General features: G+C 34.6%; 1 protein-coding gene across 1 annotated transcript in view; it reads left to right on the plus strand.

The window, feature by feature from the left end:
* Positions 1-1,274, plus strand: part of LOC127847342 (uncharacterized) — a 65,717-nt gene extending 64,443 nt beyond the window's left edge. The window contains exon 52 of the mRNA XM_052379187.1: positions 77-1,274. Coding sequence (XP_052235147.1) covers positions 77-381 — 305 coding nt within the window. The 3' untranslated portion in view covers positions 382-1,274. The remainder of the gene's footprint in view (positions 1-76) is intronic.
* The last annotated feature ends 10,950 nt before the right edge of the window (positions 1,275-12,224 follow it).

Genomic DNA, 12,224 nt, shown 5'->3' on the forward strand with positions numbered 1-12,224 from the left:
TCTTTACTTGCTTGCTTTAAATCGTTTGTAATTGCCAATATACAGCGATAATTTAAAATATACAATAACACCTCAGGTACACCTCAAGGCGGTAAGTCAAATCCAAAACGTATCCAAAAATTCGAGCTCTCTGGTATGAACGGTGAACAGAGCAGGCCAAAAAACCCAAGGCATAGTGGCGCTGCCAGCAGCCGCAAGTTTGGCGTCTCGGTGCTAGAGGAGTCATTTTCGACTTCGGCGTCACGACCGGTTAGCGTCAGTTCCGTGGAGGGGATCCCTAAGCCGGGCCAAAAGGTGAAAATTCCGGAACGCCCGGAATATTTCGACGACTTGATTGAGCAAGGTGGGAAGGAGGCCAGCTTGACCGATGTTCAGACGTAACTTTAACAATATGTGATGGCGTGAAGTGATTATTGTCATGATAAAAAAATTGTTCATTAACAAACATTATCCCCAAACATTTATTGAATATATGAAGCATCGTTTAAGCTTAAACCGTGCTGTTATTTTACTGGCTCACAGTGTGTTTTTTTAGTTATATTATTGCAAATTCTTAGTCGCCATTGTAACCGGACATATTTTTCTTTCGAAACTTCGCTTTACTAATTTGATTAAAAAATACTACATGCCTTTTGCTTCTATCGAATGATTTTGACTATTTGCTACACCATTCTTTATTCTTAAATAGCATGGGTCACAAGGCGTTTATTTATAAATTAAAGATTATTTTGGGTTCAAGTTCATGCAAAACAAAGAATACGTCGTAACCGTTTTAACCGTTTTAACCGTTTTAAAATGTGTGTATATCAATATATATAAACTTTATCAATTGATAACGAAGTACGATATGACTTTTAATAAGATTTAATACTACATGTATCTCTGTTTTTTTCTGTATTTCTTTACATACTGTATTGTTATATTCTTGAGTACTTAACCAGTTAACTAAATCACATCGAAAATTAATAAAAAAGAACACAGAACCTGATCGAAAAACTTCAATATTAAAAGATGCACCATTTTCACCATAAAATATACAAGCTTTTATTGTTCTAAGCAGACGTGACGCCATTATAACACTGCTACGTAGTAACCTACTTTTCAATCCGCCATGTACATCATTGAACGAGTGTTGTGCCTAAATGAACTTTGTTATTGTTGTGTTTTCATTATGTATGCCCGTTGTAATGCTTAATTTAACCCTTTATTATAAATATGTATATGTTTCTCCCTTATCTTAAAAATGCTGGCTTAAAATAAACTATATAAATGTGTGACTGTATTTTCTATGTTTCATTCTGTGTTTATTATATTTGGTCAGGTGCCGGACATTTTTACAATTATGTTTCAATAATTGCAACATGGTAACTCTATGGTAAAAAAGTAAACGATTGTGTTGCCGATATCATAAAAGAAGGATTATATACTTTAAACCGGTATAGTAGAATAAGGATCATATGTGTTTCACCGGTATGGTCAAATTTGGGAAGTTACACAACAAATATGCCAGATCAGAAAATGTCGTCACTAAAACACACATTCGCACTATGAATGCCAACGTCACAAAACTTCAAATTATATATTTCACGATTGTGTAAACTCGTTTTTAAATATGGTAAGGTACATTTGAAATACGAATAATTCTTCCATAAAACATAACTGAAAATCACTGAGATGTATATTTAACATACAAAAATGTATTAACGTTACTTTATTCAAATCAGGTAAAGTTTAAGTGTCAAATAAATTGGTCATAAAGCCCATTTTCATGTACCCCCAAAAATAATTAAAAACTTTAACTGGCCGTAACAGGATCCTAATTATGATATTTTCCTCTTGAGATTGGCCTCTTTAGATCCCCAAATAATAGAAGTAGATACGGGCACTATAAATTCCATACAAAAGTTATTTAAATTACATATTTTATTTTTTCTTTAAAGGATTATATTGATTAAAATATCACGACTGGTATATTACATAACTTGAAAAAAGTTCATATTTTCAGTATATTCGGTAATAAAATTTCGCGACGTGAAATCGAAAGTACATCGCGAAATTAGGTGACATATAACGATTTACACACTATAAATAACGCAAGTAGATTGATCATTTTATATATAAAATATAAACAATTTACTACGCATGCACAATTTGCATTCCTGGGTTAACCACGTGACGATGATGGTCAATCTACGTTCGTTATTTATCGTTAACTGGTAGTTACCTGGTACACATACCCAGTAAAATTATATTACCGAAAATACTGAAAATATGATAACTTAACAACTTTTTCAAGTAATGTAATATACCAGTCGTGATATTTTATTCAATATAAAGTAATAATTGTACAAAAAATAAGGTATTTTAGAACTTGTCTCTGTTTCGTCAGTGTGGTTGACGGTCCCTTGAAGTATTAACAACTTAATTAATTTGGTTACACATTCGCGTTATATCTCAATTTTATTCGCTAAGAATTTTCTTAGTGGAGCTGTATTTAGGTCACCAAGCTAAGAAATTTCGCAGCGAGTAAAGTCGAGATCTATAGCGAATATCACTAAGAAATTAACACTGGTAACTTTCTTGCTGATATTGCTGGGAAATTAGCGGCATTTAAAAATTAATACAAGATGTAGAGGATATTAAACGGTGAAATTTACCTGCATGGACGTCGCCATCTTGACTAACACGTCATAACCCTCTCTGACTCAATCAACTATAATATTTTACGCAAAAGCAATGGGACACAATTAAAAAGATTCTTTTAAATAATATATTGACCGGTTGTCGCCCTTTCTTAATTTTAAAGCTTATATAGAAATCATTGTGCGATGCTCTTTCCATGGCATTGAACTACGAATAGAGTTGAGTTTAGTTATGCAAGAATGGTATCTTATAATAAATATGATACCGCTTGTATTTTATGATAATATCATATGTTGTAGTTACGTTTTCAATATTTTTCATTAAGACCGTTTCCATATTGCATGACTTAATCCTTGAGGAAAACAAATATGTTTATTCATCGTTTGTTCTTCATATAAGCATGATTTGTATCAATGTCAATTATATTTTAATTATACAAAAAAATGTGAACATTTCGTTTTAGTCACATTCTTAAAATGTAGGTCCATCTCATGCCTACTGGTCAGAGATCCAATATGCGAAAACTTATTGTGTGTTTTTTTTTGCTTTTTATAATATTTCAATAATAAAAAAAACTATTTTACCGAAAGACAGTGCTGGTGACATTCTTACTACTTGTCTGTCTTAAAACACATGTAATTGATTCTTTAGGGTCTGCGACACGTCTATATGAAATTTTTCTTCATGTACATATTTTGTCTTAAATTGGTAACAGTTATTTTATTGATCAATATTTAAACAATACTATTCATGTTTAAAAAAGATATATATCGAAAGAACATTAATATATTTGCATCCTGGCATATGTAATATTTCGAAAAACAGCATGTAATGCATCAGTCAGTTTTTCATTTTTTATGAATAATCCGCATTCTTTAGTAACAAACAAGTCTTTATTACTTTGCTTTATTACTTTGCAAATAATAGTATCAATTATGGTATCTTTGACATTTGATGCCATGTAAACAATTTCAAATTGCAACAATTGCTTGCCAACCCCAATGCACTGGACTTATATTTCAGTAACTACAACGTATCAACTGACGACCGTAAGTGTTTACTGTATCTACCTTACTAAGCTACTTTACTAAGCCACCTAAGCTCCAAATAAATATCAAATCAGTCCAGTCTGCTGCACATGCAGGTCTTCAGAGCGCTTATATTTTATAAGTTTAACCCATTTATGCCTAGTGGACTCTCCCATCCTTCTAAATTAGATCAATTTATTTCCAAAATTAGGAATGTCTTGTACATTTATTTCTATATTTAGAATATTTCGTACATAAATTACTTTAAGCAAACAGCGCAGACCCTGATGAGACGCCGCATCATGCGGCGTCTCATCTGGGTCTACGCTGTTTGCCAAGGCATTTTTTCTAGACGCTAGGCATAAATGGGTTAAACTTCGACAATCTTCTCTGCAAATGTCATATGTTGAATACATGGTTTGTAACAATACTATACATCTAGATGTCAACTTATGTTTAAAATATGACTCCATATTCAGCAGCTATGTAAAGCTAAGCGGATATCCGTGTAATACAACAGTTACACAAACATATATCCGGATACAAATTCTTAGACCTCCTCAATCAACATTGTTCCTTAAAATTATTCAACTCTTATTTCGTATTTGGTGTGAAACTGCTGCACATATGATTGTACCAAGACTACACAGGGTTCTAGCTAAATCAAAGTTATAGTTATCAACAATTACATTGAAATCCATCGTGTTCAGTGTACAGTGGGGTTAGTGATTTTGTTCCGCAAATACGGGGTTGCTTAGCGATGAATATGTTTGGGGATTAATCTCTAACAATCCGTTTTTTAAGTGATTAATCCTAACAATCCCTTGTAGGGATTTTTTGGGTTGAAAACGGATTATTTGGGATTGTTTGGGATGCTAGCACTCTGCGCATGCGTGCGGCTTAAAAGGCGGATTTTAGAATGTGAGATTTTGCTATGACAACGCATGCGTAGGGCTGAAAAGGCGGAGTTATTATTGCGAGCTGTTACTCGCGATAATAACTCCGCCTTTTCAACCCTACGCATGCGCAGTACTTAAATGTATTAAAGCGACGATCTATAAAAACAGGTCGGACATCAAAGACCTCGTGAAGAGACCGGTAGGACCTGTAAATAAACTCTGATACACACGATCTATAAATAAACAAACATTGGAAAAATCCATTCGAACCAATAGAAAGTATCCGGAATGCGCGCAACGAAAACGAAATCAATATCACGTGACATCAATCGAGCAGACGCTAGTCTCACTCTGTTATCGTACGTTATTATGGCGCACCAAAGGGGTCGAAACTTTAACTTCTGCTCGAGCAGAAAAAAATGCTGCTCGAGCAACATATTGCTGCTCGAGCAGCAATTTACTGGTCGAGCAGCATTTAAATGCTGCTCGAGCAGCAAAATTTCTGCTCGAGCAGCAATATGCTGCTCGAGCAGCATTTATTTTAAGAATAAGCCATTGAACCCTTCAGCCAATAAACTTTGAGCTTACAAACGGACGACATTAGCTATCTCTACGGAAACGAAATAGACCGGTGTAGCGTCAATATTGTCAGATCGTGAGATCTGACGATTTTCACAGTACCCCCGTGATATTGCTCCGATCAGTCGCCGTGAAAAAAATGTCAGATTGATGAAAAATAATATTTAACGCATTGTTGTGTCAATTCAACTTAATTTTGCGTTTTAACATCTTGCAGTTATTTACGGACATCTTTTTTTCGGACGCTGAACCTAAACACATTGTTCACGTTGAACCTAAACACATTGTTCACAACAAATATATCAAAACAGTAGTTCTAACACCATGCAAACATTTGAATTTTAAAACGATTTTCGTTTTAAATGTTATATATATCGATGATGCACATGCATTACGTTGTAAAAAAGTATGGTAATGCCTAATTTACAGTCATGAGTGTTGCAGTTTTTTAATACAAAGTCAAAGATATAACATTGATTTAAGAAAATATTTTCAGATTATATATATATATATATATATATATATATATATATATATATATATATATATATATATATATATATATATATATATATATATATATATATATATTATTTCAGCTTTAAAAAGTTAAAAACTCATTATGAACCAAATTCAGTTCCAATAATGAATAATCCCAATCGGTGTTTTTATCATTAATTTAGCTAATTCACATGTACACTCAATTCAGGAAAACTATTGTATTATATTTCACACAATCATAGTAACCACTATCATCATTTATTTAATATGTCAATAAGCTAGATTGGTAATTGTCGGTTCGGCTCGGGTAATGCTTTAAAGTACCCCGTGTACTCTTAAGTATACTTCAATGTACCCCGGGTACGCTAAATATACTTAAACGTACCGTTGGTCTGTCTGTCAGTGCAGTCACTCACAAACTTTTCAGTGCTTTATCTCAGAAACTCAATATAAGTTTTCAACATGAAACTTTAAGGGTGTATAAATATAGCTGAGGAGAGGTGCCATGCACAAGAACCATAACCCGTCGCTTTCTGAAATAAGAGTTATTGCGCTTTGTTGTTTTTGTATGATGTAACTAGGGCTATATCTCAGATACTATACAAGATTTTAACATGAACAGAACAGAACAGAAATTTTTTTTTAGCTTAAGCATACAGCTCATCGCCATAAACATACATATGCAATAACAGCATGTGTGACAATTATATACAAAACATACATCCTTTTGAGGAAAGACCAATTTAAAAAAGTAATGACATACAACATGTTTTAGTGAGAATGTCACATGGATGGGGTTAATACAAAGTGATCATATAATGTTAATACGAAATTTAATAATTGTTACAAATATAACATTATTCTAAGCTTATTGTCTTTGTGGAAGATATATCATTTATACTACACATATAGCACATCTTCTCGTTACTTAAAGCATTTTAAACAAAAAATGGCAAGTTTTCTTAACACTATTTTGTTTGAACAATTAAGTAGTTCGATAAACTTGAACATACTAGGTCGTGATCTGTAATACTTTTGGAATTAATGTATTCCTAATATCGGCATAATAAGGACATTTAATAACATGAAACTTCATAATTATCAATGCACGAGAACCACAACCGTATACTTTCTTACATAACGGTCATTGCTCTTTCTTGTTATTTTATGATGTAACTTTTCAGGGCTTTATCTCATTTATAGAACCATGCATAAGAACCACAACCCTTCACTTTCTTTAATAAGAGTTATTGCCCTTTGTTGTTTTTGTATGATGTAACTTTTCAGGGCTTTATCTCAGAAACTATAAATACAAGATTTCAACATGAAATTTCATGGGTGTATAATTGTCAATGAGAATAAGTGCCGTGCACAAGAAAAATAACCCAAGTACATATGTACACGTCTGATGTTACTTTACAGGACTATATCACAGATACTATACACAATTTAAAGAAGAAATTTAATGGATGTTAAGATATCAATGAGGACAGGTGTCATGCACAAAATCTATAACCCTACACTTTCTTAAACAAGGGCTGTTTGTAAAACATGCATGCCCCCCATATGGGCTCTCAGTTGTAGTGACAGCCATTTTGTAAATATTTTTTTTGTCACTGTGACCTTGACCTTTGACCTAGTGACCTGAAAATCAATAGGGGTCATCTGCGAGTCATGATCAATGTACCTATGAAGTTTCATGATCCTAGGCATAAGCGTTCTTGAGTTATCATCCGGAAACCATTTTACTATTTCGGGTCACAGTGACCTTGACCTTTGATCTAGTGACCTCAAAATCAATAGGGGTCATCTGCGAGTCATGATCAATGTACCTATCAAGTTTCATGATCCTAGGCATAAGCGTTCTTGAGTTATCATCCGGAAACCATTTTACTATTTCGGGTCACCGTGACCTTGACCTAGTGACCTGAAAATCAAAAGGGGTCATCTGCTAGTCATGATCAATCTACCTATAAAGTTTCATGATCCTAGGCATAAGCGTTCTTGAATTATCATCCGGAAACCATTGTACTATTTCGGGTCACCGTGACCTTGACCTTCGACCTAGTGACCTGAAAATCAATAGAGGTCATCTGCTAGTCATGATCAATCTACCTATCAAGTTTCATGATCCTAGGCATAAGCGTTCTTGAGTTATCATCCAAAAACCATTTTACTATTTCGGGTCACCGTAACCTTGACCTTTGACCTAGTGACCTCAAAATCAATAGGGGTCATCTGCGAGTCATGATCAATGTACCTATGAAGTTTCATGATCCTAGGCCCAAGCGTTCTTGAGTTATCGTCTGACAACCACCTGGTGGACCGACCGACAGACCGACCGAGAGACCGACATGAGCAAAGCAATATACCCCCTCTTCTTCGAAGGGGGGCATAGTAAGAGTTTTTGCCAATTGTTTTTTTATGTTGTTACTTTTAAATTAGTGAGATAAGGGTACAACCCTTCAAATAAACTTTTCTGTTAGTTCTGCACCCATCAATAATCAAAATTTATTCAGCGGGGGATATCAATTTAACGAATTTGCTTATTATTAGTCTAAACGTTAAAGTAGATTTAATATTTTAATTAGCAATGAGAATATAAGACACAACAGACTCATCAGTCATCAGTATTATGTTAGCATATCATTAGTCGGTTACTGAACTAGGGCAAATAAAGTTGAAGTTTATCAGGTGGTCTAAAAGTCCTCACCGCCTAGCAGATAAGTCTACAAAGTATTTTAAAACCGGTTCATGAGCATGAAATGATGTCATTTACGCCATAGGGATTATTTATTTTAGTCAATATGCTTTTGGAATCTTAAGGCACTCATTGAAAAATACACCACTACATAAATAAATATCTAGGTCAATTGTGATTCTGTCAAGCAATGATTATCATATCAATTATTATCTCCAAAAACATATTTTCGAGCAACAACACATATTGATAATATCCATTTTAATGCCGTGCAGGTCTTTACAGTGGAGTGATCGAGTCGCACAGATTTGTTTGCCGCACTCCATGAATCAGAAGTCTGCGTCTTACGACTAGTCTCGATAAACTGAATCATGGGCCTGTCGCAACATTGTGGGATGCTTTTTCATGACCAAACATTTGGCAGTCTAGAAATAAAGTAAAAGTCATTCATACTTAACTTAAAAAAAAACAAACATTTGTTTGCAATAAGAAAAGCATATATTCACTAGATTAAATGTTCACAAAAAATACTATTTCTGAAAATAAAATTGCAAGAACGATAGTTTGACAGTGAAAAGTATTCATGTTTTGTGCATCATAAATATACAACCACATTAAGACACTGAAAAACAACTTTTCATACAAAATAATATAATGGAGCAAAGAGAATGCTTTTTTTCATTATATGACACATCAATAAATTAAAATATGAGTAATCTTCTTGTTTAACCTTTTTTCAGGGTTATTTGACAAAAGTGGGACTCTATAACACAGTTTGATCCTCAGGTTATGATATTACATATGAAATATCATGTCCTTTATAAATTAAAAGAAAATGCAAGGCTCTAAAAACCAATGCACCAACAGAAAGGTACGATGATTATATTCTACATTCTCCCATTATGTTGTTGAATAAAAGTTAATGCAGATCTTTACTAAGCAAACTAGAGCTTTGTCACAGATGTGACAAATACCGCCACGTGCCGCATTGACACAGACTATTTTGCATGCTGTCTTCACAAAACAAGAGAATCAAATTTATGGCGATTTTTAAGAATGATAATGCCATTATCATTTATGGCCATTTCGACCTTTGAACTCTTGAATTCTTTAGCATGACATGCAGTCAACTTTATGGCCATTTTTTTTACTTTTGAACTCAAGTGTGACCTAGACCTTGGAGTTATCGACATAATTCTTTCACAAGACACATCGTCCAATGACTGTGAACAAATGTACCATGTATTTTTTAAATCTCACAATAAATGACATAGTTATGGCCCGGACAAGATCATTTATGGCCAATTTTGACCTTTGAACTCACAGTGTGACCTTGACGTTGCAGATATAGACGTAATTCTTTTGCGCGACACACCGTCCAATAATGGTGAACAAATGTGCCAAATGATTTTAAAATCTCACAATGAACAACATAGTTATGGCCTGGACAAGCTCATTTATGGCCTTTTTTGACCTTTGAACTCAAAGTGTGACCTTGAACTTGGAGTTATCGACGTAATTCTTTCGCGCGACACACCGTCCAATGATGGTGAACAAATGTGCCAAATGATTTGAAAATCTCACAATGAATGGCATAGTTATTGCCCAGACAGGCTCATTTATGGCCATTTTTAATCTTTGAACTCAAAGTGTGACCTTGACCTTCGAGATATTGAAGTAATTCTTTCGCGCGACACACCGTCCCATGATGGTGAACAAATTTGCCAAATGATTTTAAAATCTCACAATAAATGATCAAGTGTGACCTTGATCTTGGAGATATCGACGTACTTTTTTCACGCAACACACCGTTCCATGATGGTGAACAAATGTACCAAGTTATTTTAAAATCTAATCATAAATGACATAGTTATGGTCTGGACAAACTTTCGGTTTAAAACACACTAAGTGACCCCGTGACCTAGTTTTTGACCCGGCATGACCCATATTCAAACTTGGCCTAAACATCACAGGGCTTTTCATCCTTATGTAACAGAGGCCGATATTCGGCTCCTTCCCAATTCTAAAAAGCCTTATTTTTTCCCAACTCTGGCTGAAAGACTTCCCAAAAAAAACGATTGAAATTCCCCTGAAAATCAAAAAAATAAACACAGCGGATAGTGTTTTGTAGCCAAGTTACTATTCGGTATAGTTTTACTGGTCTTGTAGATGATTGTAATTTCATTGAAAGCTTCCACGAGCGATAAACAAAGATGAAGGTTTATTTTGCGTAATTGTTGTCTGGTATCGATTTTTTCGCTACCAGTTCAGTTCAGGTATTTCCCCACTACCGCTAAGCCGAATTTTAATTGTATTTGTGTACCAGTCTAGAACAGAATATTGCGTAGTACGGGTTTTATTGTTGAGATTAGTTGAGATTAACCATAATGTCATAAGAGAGGTTCAGTATCAATTTGAAGTGAATCGGTGTAGAAATGAAGAAATTATAGTAAAAGGCAATTTTGGGTGGGCATGGTCTATGTGGGCGTGGCCAATGTGGGCGTGGCCAATGTGGGCGTGGCCAATGTGGGCGGGGCACCCCAGGGTTGGTAATGGGGCCATGCATAGTTGAGATTATCCGTATTGCCATAAGAGAGGTTCAGTATCAATTTGAAGACATTCGGTGTAGTCTCCGGTTCACTCAAAATGTGCAGCTCCATGAGATACACATGCATGCCAAATATCAAGTTGCTATCTTGAATATTGCAAAAGTTATGACCAAGGTTAAAGTTTTGGGACACACACACACATACAATGACAGACAGGCCAAAAACAATATACCCCCGATCTTTCGATCCGGGGGCATAAAAATGAGTAAAAATCTCTGACCCGGCCCCACCTCAAACCACATAACTTTTGACCCAGGGGTCAGATCAAAATTCCAAATACTAGCAGTGCAGGGTCGCACATATGCTCATAGCTAACATGTGTGTAAGTTTCAAGGTTCTAGTGCTTATAGTGTAGGAGAAGAAAGTGGCCAGGACGGACGGACGGATGGACGGAAGACGGAGATAACCACAATATCCCCACTTTTTTTCCGAAAAGCGTGGGGATAATGAAGCCTAAATGAAAAAATTTCTAAAATTTTAGATGTTAAGTTATGGGAACAGTTTTGTTTGTATTGCATAGGGAAAGGGTTCATGTTTTATAAATGAGTAGGGCCGTTCTGTCAGATGTAATCACTTTTTCACAACAAAAGATGTTAACCAAATGTTTTGATTTTTTTTTCATAAATGTACATGTCTTTTGCACTTAATAAAATCTCATTCAAACATGTTATCAATATTTTATCAATAAACTTGATTTTCGGTAAGAAGGGACTTCCTTCAAACTAAAAAAACCATAAAAGCGGAAAGTCTCGTCCCTGATTAGCCTGTGCGGACTGCACAGGCTAATCTGGGACGACACTTTACGCACATGAATTAAGCCCAGTTTTCTCAGAAAAAGACACATATAATTCACTGTTCTTTATTTAGACCTTGCCCTCTATATATTAAACATTATATTCTCTATATATTGGACCTTGTTCTTTATAAATTAGACCTTGTTCTTTTTATACTTTATACATTAAACACGATGTCCTCTTACTTGACCTTCCTCTGTTATACAATATATCCTCTACATATTTTGGTAATGTGTCATTAAAAATGAATGAAATAATAATAAGTGCTGTACCGTTGTTTATCGAAGGTTTTAACATGGTTTTTAGTGTAGATGTGTAGGAATTGTACCACAAGGGTGACAGTCTGCGTGGTTTAATTATAAGTGTCTGAAAGACTTTGTCATCCATCATATTTGACATTTGACCATGTTCAACTTTTATTTTGGCTTTTTTTTCAGTTGCTTTTGAATGCTTAATTAAATCGAAATTTA

Source organism: Dreissena polymorpha, chromosome 10 (assembly GCF_020536995.1).
Source record: "Dreissena polymorpha isolate Duluth1 chromosome 10, UMN_Dpol_1.0, whole genome shotgun sequence".
In the NCBI taxonomy this organism is placed as follows: domain Eukaryota; kingdom Metazoa; phylum Mollusca; class Bivalvia; order Myida; family Dreissenidae; genus Dreissena; species Dreissena polymorpha.